Source organism: Belonocnema kinseyi, chromosome 2, assembly GCF_010883055.1.
Source record: "Belonocnema kinseyi isolate 2016_QV_RU_SX_M_011 chromosome 2, B_treatae_v1, whole genome shotgun sequence".
Lineage (NCBI taxonomy): Eukaryota > Metazoa > Arthropoda > Insecta > Hymenoptera > Cynipidae > Belonocnema > Belonocnema kinseyi.
The window spans coordinates 59,714,700-59,734,051 of record NC_046658.1 but is presented as its reverse complement, the minus strand read 5'-3'; the positions used below and the strand labels follow the sequence as shown (position 1 = coordinate 59,734,051).

Sequence of the window (19,352 nt, the reverse complement as noted above, 5' to 3'; positions counted from 1 at the left end):
TTTAATTATTTGGTGGCAGAAATTATTTATAAAATTATTTAACATTATTTCAAAATATAACATTTCTTATGAAAAGATAATCTCTTCTCTTTTTGCGCTGTGACCCCCAGTTAAAATCATTTACGTCACGTATAAATAATAGCATACGTGATTTTTTATTGTAGACATACAAAATGTAGTCAGCATATGTGAATAATGAACGAACTTGAAATAAAACGTGACTGCTGACATACGCATGTATATGATTCTTATCCTGACTGCCTTATCTTACTTACTATATGACGATTCTTTTTTTTTAATCAACACTAAACAATACGATAATTTTCCGAACTGATATTGACGAATTCTTGTTTTTCATTCAAAATTTCTGTTTACTGAAAAATGTATTTAATTCTAAAAAAAATCAAAGAGCCTATTTCAATGAACAATTTAATCACTGGTAAATTTCTTTTTATTTCTAAATTACGCCCGAATAATTTTTCAGAAAGTTTATACAATTAAAAACAAAAATTAAAGCATATTATGTATTATTTTCAAGTTAAATAAAAATTTCTCAGATATTTCAATTACTTGTGACATTGTTTGGCATTCTAATTTCCAAAGTTTGAAACATATTTTCTTTTAAAATTTTCGTTTCAAAAGAGAATTTTTTTAATCTAGGTGTTTTCGTAATTTTCATATTATTTGAAATTATAATGTTTTAATAAAAGCAATACAGGAATTCCTCAGTTGGAAAAAGTCTTTTTATTTTTCTATAACTGCCAAATTTTGGAAAACTAAACTTGGGAAATAAAAAAAAAATTAATTATTTTCGGAACTATTTTCAAGAATTATTTATATTTGAATAATTTGAGTCTCGAAAACTATCAATCTACAAAATATTTTTATTTTATAATAGCTTTCCAGTTGTACTTTTGTTATACTTCGGAAGTCTCGAAGACGTAAGTTATAGAACAGTGTTTAAATTTGGTTAAAACGTTTTAGAAATATAATTGTTTAATCAGAAACTGACCACTTTAAATTTTTTAATCCGTGGAACTTAAGGGACATACATTTTGTAAAAATTTATAATTCTGATCTATTTAAAATTTGAAAGCTAACTATGTCGAAAAAATTGTGATATTTGGAGTTTTTAAATTTCAAAATCCTAAACTTTTACGTCTTTTATATTGCAAACTCTTATTTGTTATTCTTTTTCTTTATTTGTAAACCTTTAATTTAAATTTGAACATTTTGTTCTAAATTTGAATATGATCGGAACTTCAGTATTTGAGAAAGTATAATTGGTTAATAAAATTAAAAAATTTGAAATCCTAAAAATTTCAGAATAGCTTCAATTCCGCAAACTGACGTTTATATTAATTTTAATAATTTCAGATTTTAGCAGTATTGGAAATTCGAAGATTGGAACTTGTGAACCAATCAATTTTGTATAAAACGCTTTCATTTTTAACATCCGAAATTTAACCGATCTTAATTTATATATGGTGTTTTTTTCTTTTTTATTTACAGTGCCTAAGTTTTTATTCTTTCTTAAAGATATTAGAATTTCTGTTTATGATGGTATTTTGCAAGTCAAAGTATATTAACTGCAATGTATTAACTATGATTGTATTAACTACAATACTTGGGTTCAGACTTTCGGAAATTTGATCTAGAAAACTTGAAAGACGATAAAATTATATATAAAGCCATTGACCTAATAGAAATGCTGAATTTCAGATTTTCGGTCATGTAATGAGTGGGTCACGTGTCCAGATTCCTACCTTACCGCCACTTTTTTTATTTCCCAGCTTATTATCACACGAAACGCCACATCGATTTGAAAAATTGGGATATTGAACAAGAAGCACTAAGAATGGTGGGTCTGGTCGTTAATTTGTATAATTATGAAAAAAGTTTTTTATTTGTACATAGTTTTTTTTTCTTTTTTCATAATTATTAAAATTTAGGACCAGAGCCACCTTTCGTAGTGCTTATTATTTATTATTCCATGTTTTCAACTTGATGTGGCGCTTCGTGTGAAAATAAGTTGGGAAATAAAAAAGTGAGGGTAAGGTAGGAATCTGGTCACGTGACCCACTCGTCACATGACCTTAAGATCGTTGTTACTATCCGAGAATCTGAATTTGATAGAGAAACTAAAATTAGATATCTTGAACTCTGGACCTATAATTCTATCATATTTTGAATTTAAAATTCTGAATTTGTTTACAGTTTCTCCTGATTTATCGCAAAGCACGAGCAGGGGAGCTGGAGCAGGATTCTGGTTTGGGTCAACTTGCACGTCTTACGGAAGTCGACGTCGACGCAGTTGGAGTAACAGGCGCTAAAAACTTCTTTGAAGCCAAGGTAATCACCACGATTGATGTACCTATTTTTTCACGAAGCTATTCATAATTATGCTATATAAATTCTATTACTCACACGTGCACAATAATCTATAAAAATCTTAAAGTATCATTTTTCTTTGTCAGCTTCTACAAAACAACTTTATTTTCTTCTCTAACTTTACCTCAAATACATAAATATTCCTCTTCATAGAAAAAATAAAATCTCTTCAACAAATTAATATCGGGGATTAAAATTAAAATTTGCATCAGTCCAGGACTTTCCTTCAATTCATCTTCTTCAATTCTTGTGAGACATTTTAGTGTGTGTTAAAAAACTAGAACATTGAGCGGTTTATTTTCAAAAATTTTGTTATGGATTTTACAGAAAATCATATTTGATTTGAGAACGTTGTATATGATTTACAGAAGTTTCCTAATTATAGCCAGAAAATTCCAGTAATTGCAATATGAATGACACAATTTTTTCCACTTATTTACAATTCTTTATAATTGGTAGATTATTATTATTTTTTATTGTCAAAATATGACTCTCCTCGTATGTAGTAGCCTGACACCGTACTTTTAATATTTGTTTAACATTTAAAAACATAAAAAGTAGATTAAATTCGATTCTTTGAATTTAAGTTTTCTATAAAATTCCATTTACCGCGTATTCTGAACATATTTGTCACATGAATGCATTAAATTATTTTGTTTTTATATTCAAATTTTATTTTTAAAGTTCAATCGTAAGAAAAATGTGGCATGTATGTTCATGATGAAATTAAGCATAAACGGTTAATTTTTGCTTGTTTTATTACAAATTTGAGCTTTTCTTTACGTATAGATCCTGTAACATGACAAATTTCACATCACAACTTTACATTTTAGAGGTTATCCATATTTGTCAAGATTAATTTTTTTTCAAGATCATTTATTTTCCAATACTGTAAAATTGACCTTGGTCCCTTTTGGTTAAAAGTTCTACTATAAGTTGACAAATCTATTAAAAATTAAAATATTTGGTTGAAAATTCATATAATTTGTTAAAAATATTCTTTTTTTTTGTATGTAGAAAATTAATCTTTTCGGTTAAAATTTAATTTCTGTGGTAGAAAATTAATTTTTTATTTGAAAATTAATATTTTTTCCTTTAAATTTAACTACTCCACTTAAGCTCGCAATTTTTCTTTCGTTAGACATGTAACCTTTTTGGTTGAAAAATCCTCAATTTGTTTGAAAATTTAACTATTTCGATGAAAATTCTTGTATTCGGTTAAAAATTTATTTCTCCAATTTAGAATTAAAATATTCTATTTGTGGGTGAAAATTGATATTTCTTAGTTGAAAATTAATCTATTTTGTAGAAAATTTGTCTTTTTTTGGTAGAAAATGCATCTTCCGGGTTGAAAACTGTACTTTTAGGTTCAAAATGTATTTTTTTCATTTAGGATGCATTAGTTTAGTTCAAAGATCATTTCTTTTGTTAAAATTTAATACATTTGTTTGAAAATTCGTTTTTTTTCTGAATGAAAATTAAATTTTTTAATAAAAATGTAACTATTCTATTTCTGCTATCAAATTAATTTTTTTCAGTAGAAAATTCACTTATTGGGTTAAAAACTCGTCGTTTTTTAGTCTTTATTGATTAAAAAATATTTCTTGATTGAAATTAAAGTCTTTTATTGGATATTTTTTATTATATGTATCTAAATTTGGTAACATTCCTTCCTTAGAGTTTTTCAAATTACTCAATCGGCATTAAGGAAAAGCTAATAAAATTTTTTCGAGATTTTCCTGACACACCTGTTTTTTTAGAAAAATATTTCAAGGTATTTTAAATAGATATAAATTAGTTTTAGGAATTTAAAACAATTTAAAAAATTTGAGATTATTTTGAACATTCCAAAGAATTTTCTAAAGCTTTAAAAAGTTTCCAGAAATTTCAAAAAATTTTAAAGAATTTGAAATACTTCAGTATATTTTAAAAGATGCATAGGAATTTTAAGAAAATTTCAATAATTTTAAGGAATTACAAAGGATTTTAATGCTATTAAGGAATTTAAACAAGGTTTTATATGGGTTTAAAGAAGTTCCTAGAATTTCGGAAGATATGGAACGATTTTATAGGTTTTAGAATATTTTTAAATCTTTCAAGGGATTCAATCAGATTTCCAAGGATTTCAATGATTTTAAGAGATTTTCAAAACCTCTGAAAGTATTTTTATCAACTTTAAAGTATTTCAGGAAATACCATCAAATTTCATGTCATTTCACGAGAATTTAGAATATTTTAAGGGATTTAAAAGAATTTATTCACCAGAATTGAGGGATCTCAAAGAGTTTCAAATATTTTAAGGTATTTCCAAAGATTTGAAAGGATTTTAAACCTTATTGGAATTTTCAATACATTTTTAAATTGATTCCCGAATACTTGAAAGATTTTAGGATATTTATAAAAATTCCAAGGAATTTCCAAGTGTTTTAAAACTTTTCAAGTGATTTAGAAATATTTTAGAAGATTATAAATATTTTAAGGTATTCTAAAAGATTCCAAGGAACTTTTAATTGATTTTAATAATTTGAAGGGATTTCCAAGATTTTGACCAATTTTAAGGGATCAAACAAATTTGCATGCGGTTGTGAAGAATTTCCTAGAATTTCTAAATGTATGGACCGGTTCTACAGAACCTTTAAGGTTTTAGGATATTTTAAAAGTTTTCTAGGGATTTAAAAAGATTTCTGAGGGCTTCAATGATTTTAAGGGATTTTAAGAACTCTCAAGGTATCTGAGTAAATATTTCAGGACTTCAGGAAAAATTATCAGGTTGCATGGAATTTCAGGGGATTTTATCATAGTTTAATGAATTACAAAAAGTCTATTCAGGAGAAGTGAGGGATTTGGTAGTGTTTCAGAGATTTGAAAAAATTTGAAAAAATGTTCTGAATTAATTTGGAATTCAACCTGAATTCTTAATAATTTATTGTGAAGTTTTTTACATTGTTTTGAATTCTCTTTAATTTTTTCAATTCATTTAAATTATTATAAACTCAATCATACTCAATTAAATGATTTTCTTTCGTTTTTCTTTAATTTAACCTTTAAACTTTTAAATTTACCTTAAATTCTTAGGCATTTCATCAAATTCTTCCGAAGTCCCTTGAATTTTTCTAAACTCATTTCAAACTGACTGAATTCAATTCACTTAAATTTGTCTAAAATTCACCTTTTAATGTTATGAGTATTATCCACTTCTTCTTATTTCTCTTAAATTCACTCCAATTTTACTGAAAGCAGGGGACATTTTTCTGATTCATTTAAATTCGTTTCAAGTTAACTTGAATTGTTTTGAAGTCTTATGAATTTATCTAGAATTCTTTAAAATTCATCTGGAATTATTTTAAATTTAAAAGAAGCAAACTCGCATTATTAATGCAAATTAGTCACTTTTAGTCACGTTTTGAGTTAGAAGTTATTCATTTTTGGTCACTTTTTCGTTGTTTTTTTTTCAATTAAATTAGGTTGTTGCAGCCGTGAGAATAATTATTTATCAATTTTAATTCAAACTTGTTTTATTCCATCCATAAAAGATTCTATGTTAAAAATGTTACAAGATTAGAATTTTATTGCTTAAATTAAGGGTCGCAGTACAGAACTAAATAACCATCATTTGAGTTTGAAAATGGATTCATTGCACGTAAAATTTAAAAAAAAAAATCAAATGCATATTTTGGTGAGAATTTTTTTTTAAATATCGTTGTTTGATTCAATAATTCAAAAAAATTATTCAAAATATCAAGTTTCAATTCAGTTGCAGTATCAGTGTATTCATAATTTTTTAAACCTTTTAACATTGATATTTCTTACAACCATCATCATTTAAAGACAGAAAAAATATTGATTTTTTTTTATTTCACATTATTGCATCAGACTTTATTTACTTCGAGATTGTCAAATTCGATTTAAAGAATGCTTTGTCGCTGTTTTGAAAAATTCCCATTTTGTGGGATATCTAGTTCTATACTGCCACCCTTCAGTTACTAAAGTTCTAGCAAAATTAAAAATTAGTCAAAGAAAATTCAGGCACTTTTGAAAATTATTTTTTTCGGCCATTCTAGATATCGCAAAATTATTATCAATTTTTCAGATAAAAATCAAAATTGTTCTGAATCTTGCCTAACAATTCCATATTTGTATTCCAGATCGAACAATTGAACAAAGCGAGCAAATTCGAGGACGAGATTCGAATGGAACAGGAAGATCGAAAACGCGAGGAGGAAGAAAAAGCCGCAAGAAGAGCACAGTTTCGGGAAAAGGCGGCCTTGTTTGGCAAAAATTGAGAGAAAAAAGTCCAATTTCTGAAATGTTTTCTAATTGTTTATACTCGGTACTTCGGATTTCTTGCGTTAACACCGAGGAAATAGTCGCATTGTTACGGAGCATATAGTTCTAAAATCTAGATGCTAAAATATCATTGCTAATTCGTTACTTCCTGATAGAACATTCTTCACGGCAGAAGTATTTCTGACAACGAAAAGATATTGTCAAGCTCATCTCCGGGCGATGTTAATCTATTTTATATGTCCTGTTACAAATTTCTATCTCTATACTGATTTCTCTATACAATTTGCATGAATTCGAGGAAAGATGCAGATATAAAATCTCGTCTGAAAGTTCCATTCAGAAGTATCGGTAGAAATTTGGTATTTACGAATACATAGGATTTGTTTTTAGTCAATTTGTTAAAATTTTACAGGACTTTAGGAAAATGACAAGGTCTTTTGTGGTGTTTCGTTTTAAGGGGAGAGAGTCAATAGAAGATTTTACGCTATATTTAAAATTATTTCTTGCATTTTATTGCTACAGTATTCAAACATTTTATGCAAACGCACGACTGATGTATTAATTTTTTATTTTAGGTAACGTCTTACATTACTTGGAATTTTTTAAAAGCTACGAAACGACAAAAGTTTACTGAATTTGTTCTATGATAATATAATATAATGTTATGATATATGTAACGTGTAAATATAAGATATAGTGTCCTATTTTAGTAGATATCTTTAGTGCATTCTTAGTTAACTTTTGCTATTAATAGTATTGCACGTCTTTAAATGAATATTGTGATAGATAAATGCACATAGTACATCTCTTTTTTTGTAAAAATTTTCCTTGTCCGTAGAGATCCAGTGTGAAGTTTTTCACTCGGTTTATGTTCTTATGTATAAAATAAATGTAATTTAATCAAGTCGAATATTCTTTAATAATTTAGGAAATCTAACAATGGGTTAGTTGCATGAATTTTAGATAATATATTTTTTAAATACTGATAGATACTGATTGATAAATACATAATTAAATTGCAGTATATTAAAAAAAAAGTTGAAAACATAATTTCTGTGAAAAAAAATATTTTAAAAAATGTTTTTAAAACCCTATACAGATAACTGACTTTTACTTGTTAGTCTAGAAAAAACTGTTCCAGCCAATGCTGGTTCGTTTGCTTGAAATGCTGATTAGCTGATTACTACTTCCTCTGCTTCGTCCAATCAGCAAGATCTCATTTTTCCCGAAAAAAAAGGTACTTTTACAGCTAAAATAATGTACCTTATGTGAAAAAGCTTCCTTTAAGTAATTGTATTCCGTTCTTCGCCTTTTTTGATTTCAGAAGAAGAAAATATATTTAAAAGTATGCAACTACCCCATTAAAAACCCGAACTAATTTAAAATAGAATTTATTTTTTCGGAGAGTTAAAATATCTTGTGCTTTTTTTTCGAGAAAAAAAGTTAAGAACCCTCAATCCAAATTTGGATTTACCAAGATTTTCACGAGGCAAAGTTTTCAAATCGTTGATGGTCGAAGTTCTAGAAAATTTCAATGATTTTTTTTCATGTTCTGGGTCGTCATCGTTGAAGGATGGCCATTCTGGATGTGAAATATCTGCCACTGTAACATCTGGCAACTCTGCAATTATTCTTTCAAATTCTTCTTCTTGGCTTCTGTCCGCAATTTCTTTAGCTATCGTTTGATTGATTATTTTTCGAGGAGATTGAAAGTATAGTTCCTTTTTTCTCCGAGTGAAAAAATGTGAATCTGAGATTCGACTCTTAAAACTTGTGATCAGAGACGAATCTTGTTTATAATTCAAACTCTGATCGTAAATTACTGTCTTCTCTTTTTCGCAATCTTCTCTGTTGGCTACTAGAATACTCGTATCAGGAATTTTAAAGGGCTCCACTGAAGTTAAATTTGGATTGGTTTTGCGATCATCGAAGCTCATATTTATTAGAGAATTCCAAGTGGGACACGATTCATTTTCTATGTTCTTGTCATTTTTTGGAAGATGGTCGGTGATCCAATTTATTTTTATTCCAGTGTGAGTCATCAAATTCGAATTTTCCGGAAGCGTGAATTCTCCAGAGCAAATTGAGTTTTCCATTTTTCCCATGTAGAAGGACATTCCTGATGGACTCAAACGATTTACAGAACCGCCAATTGAGTTTGGAAAAGAGGTGTCTCTTATCTGACTTATTTCAGACTCTTCAGATTCGCTGTAATCATTATTATTAGCAGCAATAATAATCGATGGTTGACGATCTTTTCTTGTGGAGAGAAACTCCTCTGACAATGAGTATGAGTCTTCGATTGTCTGATTCAACATCGAATAAAATTCGCTCAAAATTAGTTCTAAATCGATGGAAGACTCTGTATCCAATAAACCATTGTATGATTCCGTTGTGGATGAGAGAAAAAAACTTTCGGATAAAGTATCGTTATTCTCTGCTTTATCCATTTTTTATTGGGTACCTAAATAGAGAGAGAAAAACAAAATAATCAACATTTCGATCGATTAGAAAATTAAATTGCCCCTCACAGCAATAGGATAGACAGACACAGACTGGGATATCCCATTCGATCCCATTTATCTCATAGGGATATCCCGCAAGTCGAAAATCGGGATATCATCAGGATATATCCATGGGACATTTAAATATCCTAGAAGCGTCCCATAGATCAGAGGCCACGGTAAAAACTAAATTGCCCCCTCTGAAAGCGAATGATTAAATTCATCGGTTCGTGCGGACTTTGTTCAATCTTTAAAATCTATCTAGAACCCTTGTAAAATAATAGGAGTCTTTCTGAAGTCTGTTAAATCTATCCGAAATCTTAACGAGGTATTTGAAATCTTTAAAATATCATTGCGAAATATTTGGTAACATTTGAAAAATAATTTAAATCTTTGGGAAGCCATTGAAATCGTTATTTCTTTCTAATCTATCTGAATTTTTTGTCAAATAATTGAAATCTTTCTGAAATCAGTTCAGTTCATATTTGAAATATTTTTCACATATATTGTAATATTTGTGAAATTTTAGAAATATTTGGAAAATCATTAAAATGTTTGTATAATTTTTGAACTTTATCAGTAAACTTTGCAAAATAGTTGAAATTTTAGTTCCATCTTTTAAATCTATCTCAAATCTTTATGCAATAAAAGAAGTCTTTGTAAAATAATATAAATATTTCTAAAATATTTTAAATCTATCCGAAATCTTTGTAAAATGTTTTAAATCTTTGTGAAATCGTTGGAAATCATTGAGACATATTTGAAATATTTGGTTATTTTTGTGAAATTATTTAAATCTTTGGGAAGTCATTGGAATCGTTGTCTTTCTTATCTACTGACATTTTTGTGAAATAATTGAAATCTTTCTGAACTCAGTTCAGTTTATATTTGAAATATTTGTTAATATTTGTGAAATTATAGAAATGTTTGTAAAATCTTTTAAATCTATCCGAAATCTTTGAAAATATTTTAAATCATTGTGAAGTATTTAGGAGATCATTGAAATCTTTGTGCAATTTTTAAAACTGATCTGAAAACTTTGCAAAGTATTTGATATTTTTGTTCAATCTTTTAAATCTATCTGAAATCTTTGTGAACTAATAGAAGTCTTTGTGAAATCTTTGAAATCTATCTAGAATCTTTGCGAAATATTTGAAATAATTGTCAAATCTTTGATGAATAATGGAAATCTTTGTGAAATCTTCATACGATCTTTGCGAAATATTTGAAAACATTGTGAAATCTTTGGGAAATTTTTGTAAAATCTTTGCGAATTCTCTGAAAATCTGTGGGACATACTGGAAATCTTGTTGAAATCATTAAAATCTTTGATCAATCTTTAAAATCTATCTGAAATCTTTGTGAAATAATAGAAGTCTTTATGAAATCTTTTCAATCTATCTGAAATCATTATAAAATCTTTGTAAAATCTTTTCGAAATATTTGAAATCTTTGTGAAATCATTAAAATCTTTGATCAATCTTGAAGTATATCTGAAATCTTTATAAAATAGTAAAAGTCTTTGTGAAATCTTTCAAATCTATTCGAAATCTTTGGGTAATGATTGAAATTTTGGTCAAATATTAGACAATATGAATTTTATACCTGTATTTATTTATTGTTAATTTATTATTTAATATTTATAATACATTGTTACATAATATTATATTATTATAGTATGTCTAAATTGAACCATTCAATATCATAAGTCTATGCCCCCCCTCCGCCCTTTAAAAAAAATCTCTGCCACTTCTGCCAAAGATATCCTGAGGATATCCCGGTATATCTTATTGCTGTGTGGAGATATTTTGAACGAAGTGTCTCATCCCGAAATTCAGGATGACTAGTCCAATATTGTTCATAAGCTTGGCTAGTGGTCCCGAATTTTTGGGACAATTAGACACATTCTATTTTGAAACAAAGTGAACTTATTAATTTATGGTTGAGTTTAAAAAAGTAAGGAACTTTAATTGTTAGTTAAATATTGACATAGGAAAAAATACAGAGATAAAAATAATCTACCAAACTTACTTTGATAATGTTTGAAGATCCTCAATATAATTTATAATTTACTTAAACTATTATATATGGATTTTCGACCAGATAATTTTCACGAGAATAATAAGACATGTTTATACATACTGTAGGCGACAATTTAAATATTAACAGAATGTCTGATTTAAGCCAAGTTTGAAAAAGGTCATCGAGCGATGAAGAAACAACAACAAAGCGAAAATCAATATTAAGATAATTTTAAATATAATAATATTTAAATTTAAAATAATGGTAAAATTAATTATATTATTTAATACATTTTGTTAATAATATTAATATTTATGCATAATTTATACATATGCAAAGGAAAGTAAGTTAATTAAATATTGTGTCTCCTAAATTATTTTTTAAGCAATACATTTTTTTCTTTAAATTTATATTAAAAAAATGGAATGCTCTTTTTTAAATAAAAAATCGAATTATATACAGTTAGTCATATTAGACAGGCGAATTTATTTACATAAATCGTTAAACTTTTTTTTAGTCAAAAATAAAAATAAAACTGCTCTTTCATACTAAAATAGTGATTTAAAAAATTATTATTTCAGGAATTATTGAATAACAGGGTGTCTACCTGGAAAACCTTGAAAATCTGGAATTCTTAAGGAAATTTTACAAACCAGGAAAAGTCAAAGAATTTTCGATATAATTTTTTCGAGAGCGTGTTTCATTTTTCTTAAATTGCAATTAGCAATGGCTCTTCATTTGTAAAAGTAGCTTCGTGTTACTATCTATAACTATTTTGTTAAAAATTACTTTTTTAACTGAAAATTTAGCCATTCTATTTTTAGTTGAAAATTACTCTTTTTAACAGAAAATTTAACTATTCAATTTTTGGTTGAAAATTGATTTTTCTCAGTTTAAAATTAAATTATTTAATTAAAGAGTTTTATTTTTACATTCTCATCAGAGAAGATATTAGATTTGTGTAGAATTTTACCCCCCCCCCCTCCCCCATTTTTTGTCAAATGTCCACGTTTTGAGACCCTCTGAATCCGAAGAACAGGTTTTTACGAATGTTTCTGTCTGTCTGTGGACACGATAGTTTTTGAAAAAATTAATCTATTAGAGTGCCCTTTGGTAACTCGTTTAGTGTCCTAAACTAAAAGTCAAGTTCGTTAGCTAGCCATTTTGGATGAAAATTCAAAAAGTGGGTACATTTTGAATATTTTTGAGACCACTTTTATAAAAATTCAAAAATTCTCTGTACGGTTATTCATAGAATTAAAAAACTTTTTTAATTTATCCTAATGACTTTTTTTGTAAAATCAAAAATTACTAGAGTTATAGCATTTTTAAAATCTACAAAAACAAACTAAAATGAACAATTTAAGCCAAACAACGCATTATACGTAAAAAAGTCTGGAGAAGAAAAACGTTGCTTTTTGAAAGCCCTACAAGATTATGATGATAACTTTTTCAATTTGGTCAAAAAGTTGAAAATTCAAAATTTGATTGTACAAAAAATTTTTGAAACCACATTTTTTCAAGATAAAAAATTCTATGCACGGTTGTTCATAGTACTTCAAAACTTAAACAATTTATCCTTCTAACATTTTTTATAAAATCAAAATTATCAGAGTTAGAGCATTTTCAAAATCCAAAAAAACAAACTAAAATGAACATTTTAAGCCAAAAAACGCATGATATGAAAAAAAGTCAAGAGAAGAAAAACTTTGCTTTTTGAGAGCCCTACAGGACTATGATAACAACTTTTTTAATTTTGTCAAGAAGTTGAACACTCCAAATTTGATCGTACCAAAAATAATGAAAAATCCAAAAATTCAATTTTTTTGTCGAACTGCAAAATACGAAAAAAATGAAAAAAGCTCAAATTTCGCGCCCTGGAAAGAACTACAAATTAAGAATAAATCACTTTTCGATATAAGTTACGAGAAAAATGAGACAAAACTTGTTTATCCAAAAAAGAGGTATAATTTTTGATAGGACAGTTAGTTTTTGCTTCAGTCGTAAAAAATAACATTCTAAATAAAAATATTAAATTTGTTTGTAAAAACGACAAAAGGTATGAACTTAAATTACCAGACAAAAGTTGTTCGCCTAAAAAGATCTATAAATTCATCATTAATTATTTTTCGATAGGACGAGTAGATTTTCTTTTAATCGTAAAACGTAAGATTAAAAATTTTTAAATTAACTTTTTGGAAAAAGCACAGAAAAGGCGAAAGAGGACATAAGCTCCTATATAGGACCCTATATAGGTTCCTGTATTAGACCCTATGCAGATGCGCAGTAGTTTTTATTTAATCGTAAAAAACAACATTAAAAATAAAAAAATTATAAAAAAAGGAAATAAGAATTAGTATGATTAAATTTGTATGCAAATTATGAATTGTAATGATATACATTTATTGAAATGATACATGTTTCAGAGCAGCTTAGAATACAATTTAAAGCAAAATATGAAACAAATACAAAAATAATCATTATAAATACAATTTGATTTTTATTTTGCAATGTTTTAATAAGTAATCCCTGACAGAGTTACATAAAAATGTATTATAATTGATATAAAAGTGGTGTGTATAATGTAGAAAAGTTGACAGGTTGGACAAAATCAAGTGCGAAGCACGAGATACGTGATAAGAATGTGTTCGTTAAAGCCAAAAGAGTTTTAGAAACAGAGAGTCCAAAATCACAAAATTAAAGTTGTCGGTCCGTCCACCTTATATTTTAAAAGGTCTGTGCCCGAATGCGGAAGAAATGCAAAGACTAAGCACGGAGTGCGATTGTCCTCAGTCGCGTGCCGTAGGTGCGCTCAAACTCTCGAGCTAACCCTTTTTAACGAAAGAGAATTCACAATCACAAAATTACAGTGGTGGATGTTTTGAGTCTTACTTTTTAAATGTTTGCGCAAGAATGTGCGAAAATATATAAACCGAGCGCATAGCGCGAGGTAAATGCATAATCGAGCGCGAAGCGCGAGAAATAACAGTCGCGTGCCTTAGGCGTGCTCAAACTTGCGAGCGAATGTATTCACCGAACTTGTATTTTGTTCAAAAATCTTTTTGGTAGAAAAGTATTCTTATGTTTGAAAATTCACCTTTTTGATTCAATTTTCTAGTATTCCAGTTATATATTCATTATTTAAGTTGCAAATTCATCTTTTTGATTGAAAATAAAATTACTTGATTGCGAGTTAAACTATTTGGTTAAACATTTACCTTTTTGGCTAAAAAGTCATCTATTCCAGTTGTAGATTCATTATTTTAATTGAAAATTCTTCGCTTTGGCCTGCTTTGCTTGAAAAGCTGTTCTTTTTTTTGTGGATGTAAATTCAATTTTTTGAACTGAAAATTTTAATATTCCATTTTTGGTTGAAAATTAATCTTTTTTAGATTTAAATTCAACTATTTGGTCGAAGATTTGTCTTTTTTAGTCAAAAATGTATCTGTGTCATTGAAAATTCATGTATTCTGTTGAAAATCTTCTTGTTCGATAAAAAAAAATCTTTTTCTGTTTGAAAATTCAAGTATTCTAGTTAAATATTCATCACTTTACTTGAAAATTCATCTTTTATATTGAATATAAAACTAATTTTGATTAAAAGTTAAATTCTTTAGTTAAAAATTCATTTTTATGGTATAAAGTTAATCTATTCCAGATGAAGATTTACCATTTTAATCGAAAATTCATCAATTTCGTTGAACGCATGTTTTGATAAACTTAATATTTTTGGTTGAAACTTCAACTGTTTAGTTAAAAAGACATCTGTCTTATGGAATTTATGAATTTTGAGTATATAAGAAGATAAAATAAAAATTTGCTTGAATTATTATTCAAATTTAAGGACTCTAGGAACAAATTTAATAAATGATTAATAAATTATGGTTTAAAAATTATTTAAATATTTAATTAGTCGATGGTTAACTGATTCATGAATATTTTGTAATATAATCTGTCAAAGCTTGATAAACCTGGCAAAAACCTGAAATTGTCAGAAATTTTTTTCCCGGATTCGAGTATATTCTCTGGATAATGTATTTGTGAATTGGTTCATGTTATATTTTAACGGATAAAACTACATTTTTCTTATTCCACATACATGTTATAAATATTTTTATTTTATAACAAATAAAAATGGTTTATAATAAGAATATAAAAATATTTGACAAAATTACCGCCTTTCTGTGAGTCCCACTTCTTGCCGGAAATGACATGTTTATTATACTCCTCAGTTCATCTTTGTCAGTTCTCATGCGCATTCTTTCATCCTACGATTTTCTAAACATAACCTAAATTGGAGTGAAAAAGTAGAAAAAGTGTAATCAGAAAAATCAGCCTCCCACTAACGCGATTAGTCACACAAGCCGTGAGTCTTATAACCATTTTTATGATTTTAATTCCAACGCATTAAAAAGAGGTGATCTCTTAAAATCAACTTATAAATAAAATAAACCCTTAAAAACATACAATAATAGTTGACAAGTGAATTTTATATTTTGGTAGGTTAATTTTTTCCAAAAAATGGCACGCCAACCCGACGAAGAACTAAAAAAGGCCTTTTTGGAACTGCAAGAGAAAATGATTGATACGAGTCAAAAATTAAAATTAGCTGATGTGCAAATTGATTCCCTTAAACGCACAAAACAACGAGCAGATTTGACTACTAAGGAAATAACCTCACTTCCACCTAACACGAAAACTTACGAATCCGTCGGCAGAATGTTTCTCCTGGATGATATCGTAAGTATTAAAGACGGATTGGAAAAACGAACAAAAAATGCTGAAGAAAAAATCAAGACCTTGGAGAACAATAAAAACTACTTGCAGAAGAGTTTGAAGGAAAGTGAAAACAATCTCAGGGAAATGGTCCAGCAGAGGCAAAACAAAGAGATTTCTGTTTGAAGAGTCAGGACATAAGAGGCAATATTCTTTCGGTTCAGTTATTACCTTATTACCATCTCATATTATATTTACATTGTAATTTATTACACGTTTCTTCATCAGTACGTCGCACAATAAAAAAATGCATTTTTAGTAAAAAGTTGAGTGAAAAGGGACAGGGTCGATTTTTAATCATAGGAATTTAAATTAATTTCGTCCTTTTTTCGTATATACTTATTTTTTTAGAAACTTGATTACTCCAAACAATTTAAACGCTTACATTCAATTATTTATAAACATAGTAAGTGACGAACACATAAAAGTTTCAGAGATCAGTTAAAAAATGTACTTAAAACGCTCTTTATCGATTTAAGAATTAAATCATTATAAACCAAAAAAAAGTGTTATAATTTAACCTAAAGCATGTTAACAGTGTCTGCTCAAATCATGGGAAAAATCCAGGTATAATATTTTATAGTACGGAGCATTTTTTTAAATAATCGACTCAGAATACGTACACAATTTCCCAAGTTTATTACAAATTAGCGTTTGTTTCCAGTTTTCATTTGTGAAAAGAACTTTTTACTAAAGGATAAGTATTTTCTTAATGGTAGACGTCTCTAGGAATTTAATCAACATGATTAATTCAGAAATCTTTGACAAATTATATTACAAAATATTCTTAAATATATTGTCACGACTGAATAATTAAATAAATTAATAATGCTAAAAGCACTAAAAAAATTAGTAATTTCTTGAATTTGTTCCTGAGGTTCATGAACTGGAAGAACAATAAAAGAAAATTCTTATTTGGTTTTTTTATACAAAAAATTTACTGTGTTTTATTTTAATGTAATAATATTTTGGATGTAAGATTTTTCCAGATGAGTTAATAATTGGCATATACTATAAAAACAGGGAAAATAAGGAGTTTTTTCACGAAATTAGGGAAATATATTCTTTTAAGTAAAATTAATATGGATGCAATATTAAATTTAATTTTAAGCGCTTCAAAATCCTAATATTTCAAGTAAAAATATTGAATTTTTAATTAAAAAGAATTCAGTTTTACCCCAAAAATAGAATAAATTTTCAAGAAAAGAAAAAACGAATTTTCAACAAAATATTTAAATTTTTGGCCAAAGTAGTAAACGAAAATAGTAGTGATCTAAAAGGATAAATAATTAACTGGAATAATTTAATTTTAAACAAACAAAAGAAAAAAATTGAAGTTAAATTTATTTTCAACCGAAGAATTGAATTTTTAACTGTATTAGTTAACTTCAGTTAGGAAAATTAATCTTCAGTCTATAGGAAAAAAAAATCAACAAAAGAAAAAAGAATTAAAAATTTCAATGGAACAGATGACTTTTCAAATAAAATTAGAAAGTGTCTGCACATATCGAAAAAACCTGGCTATTTATACCGAAATTTCGACACAAAGAGCCCTTTTTCCAGATCTTTTTGCACCAACAAAACCTGGATATTTGTACAAAGAACATTAATTTTATAGCAAAAATCTGTGTGGCCGTTTTAATATCATAAAAAAATTCCCGGCCATTTCCCGATTAACAAATATTTTTGACGGTCAATAAAATTAATAAAATTGGAACTAAAAAACTTGACATTAAAAGTAATAAAAACTGAGCTGCAATTGAAAGCATTGAAAGTGGAACTCTTGAATTTTATACTATTAAAACTGAAGTTTAATAACTTTTCAATTCAAATTTTTTTTATTCGGATGCTCAATAATTTACACGTATAAAATGGAAGCTGCTAACGCTTTTCAAATGCACATTTTTTCATAAACTGAACACTTCTCGAATTGAAAGCTTAATTATTTTCAATAATTTTAAAATCCTTTAAAGCTTCAAAATCTTAAAAAATCTACATGCTGTTTTACTTTGTTTTAATTTCAAACTATTTTTGTAATTTTTTCAGAACTTCTAAATATCTTTTAAAATGGTTCTAATTTTTCTAAACATTTTTTAAAATTCTGCTAAGTTAAAAAAATTCCCTTAGATATTCCATTTATTTTTGAACATTTTGTAAATCTCTCTAAATATTTTTAAATATTCTCCTGAAATTAATTATTCAAGATAAAAAGATTGTTTGTTCAAAATCTATATTTTGTTTTAAATTAGGCCGTGGTATCGAAATTTCGATATGAATAGCCGGATTTTGTCCGCACACGTATACTTCGTTTAAATTATTTGAAATCATTTCAAATTTCTAATTAATTTTGAACTCTTTCAAAACTTCTAAATATTTCGTTCAATTGTTATATACACATAACAATTCAACAATTTGATTTGCAAATTAAATTTTTTTAATTAGAACAATTAAAATTGTAACATTTCGACTTCAGTTTATTTGGTTAGATTTGAATATTTAATTTATAATTACTGATTTTAAATGAACAGTCAGATATTTCTAAATATTAAGCAATTGTTCTTTTTCTGAATCAAAACATTTCAAATATAATGATTTAAAGATGGAATATTCTAGACTAAAACAATATTCAAAATTTAATAAAAGCCTTTAATTATAAATATATTAATTTTAAGTTATTTTAAAATTGACAATATTTGGTGAAGTTTCAATCAGACGTTTACATTTGTTTAACTAATAAGACATTCCAACTGAAACAATTCAATTTTGAACGTTAAAATCTGAAAATTCTAAAATTTTTAACTGGTTTCGAATGGTCTCGTAAAATCAATTATTATTCACTTTTTAATACTTAAAGAACAGTTCAATTAAAACAAAATAATTTATTTATTTATATTCTCAGTTGATCAACCAATTTTTTTTACCCAAAACCGTAGATTTCAAATGCTTCTAATTTTTCATTGTTCAAGTCTTTAGAATTTTATTTTTAAATTCTTTAAATAAAAATTTAGGCTTAAAAATTAAAATGGAAAATTTTTAAGATGAATGATTTTCGAATTACGCATTTTAAACTGAATGATAACTTGATAAAATAATTTTTAAAAAAAGATGACAATTTTCGACTTATACGCCCCGATCGCCCCCTCCGAGACCAAGGCCTGGATCCGCCGCTGTTAAAACCGCAGTTGAAATCAAATTTTGGAAATTTTTTTTTTAACATTTTGTAAAATTCCCGGTCAAAAAATAAATTCACTGTCATTTCATGGTCTAATAAAATTCCCTGTTTTGCGGGTCCAGCGGCCACCCTGAAAAATGGATATAAAGCTTTTTTTTACAAATAGAAAAGCATTATTATTTAATTTTATATATTTTAGA

At 27.1% G+C, this 19,352-nt stretch overlaps 3 protein-coding genes across 5 annotated transcripts in view; 2 read left to right on the top strand and 1 right to left on the bottom strand.

The window, feature by feature from the left end:
* LOC117166971 (EF-hand domain-containing protein D2 homolog) overlaps positions 1-7,210 on the top strand; it is a 90,905-nt gene extending 83,695 nt beyond the window's left edge. The window contains exons 3-4 of the mRNA XM_033351476.1: positions 2,218-2,352; positions 6,537-7,210. Of these exons, the coding sequence (XP_033207367.1) occupies positions 2,218-2,352; positions 6,537-6,674 (273 nt within the window). The 3' untranslated portion in view covers positions 6,675-7,210. The remainder of the gene's footprint in view (positions 1-2,217; positions 2,353-6,536) is intronic.
* Positions 7,211-7,443: 233 nt separating this feature from the next.
* Positions 7,444-15,577, bottom strand: LOC117166970. 2 transcript variants are annotated; one of them, XM_033351475.1, is made up of 2 exons: positions 15,380-15,577; positions 7,444-9,142 (listed from the first exon to the last, which is right to left on the bottom strand). In XM_033351475.1, exon 2 carries the CDS (start codon positions 9,126-9,128, stop codon positions 8,070-8,072), a length of 1,059 nt encoding a protein of 352 aa, XP_033207366.1. In that variant the 5' UTR covers positions 9,129-9,142; positions 15,380-15,577; the 3' UTR covers positions 7,444-8,069. The 2 variants fall into 2 exon arrangements, with proteins under 2 accessions (XP_033207366.1, XP_033207364.1); XM_033351473.1 differs by lacking the exon at positions 15,380-15,577 and adding an exon at positions 11,214-11,312.
* Positions 15,460-16,486, top strand: LOC117166972 (prefoldin subunit 1). 2 transcript variants are annotated; one of them, XM_033351477.1, is made up of 2 exons: positions 15,460-15,570; positions 15,708-16,486. In XM_033351477.1, exon 2 carries the CDS (start codon positions 15,726-15,728, stop codon positions 16,104-16,106), a length of 381 nt encoding a protein of 126 aa, XP_033207368.1. In that variant the 5' UTR covers positions 15,460-15,570; positions 15,708-15,725; the 3' UTR covers positions 16,107-16,486. The 2 variants fall into 2 exon arrangements, with proteins under 2 accessions (XP_033207368.1, XP_033207369.1); XM_033351478.1 differs by having other exon boundaries at positions 15,495-15,621.
* The last annotated feature ends 2,866 nt before the right edge of the window (positions 16,487-19,352 follow it).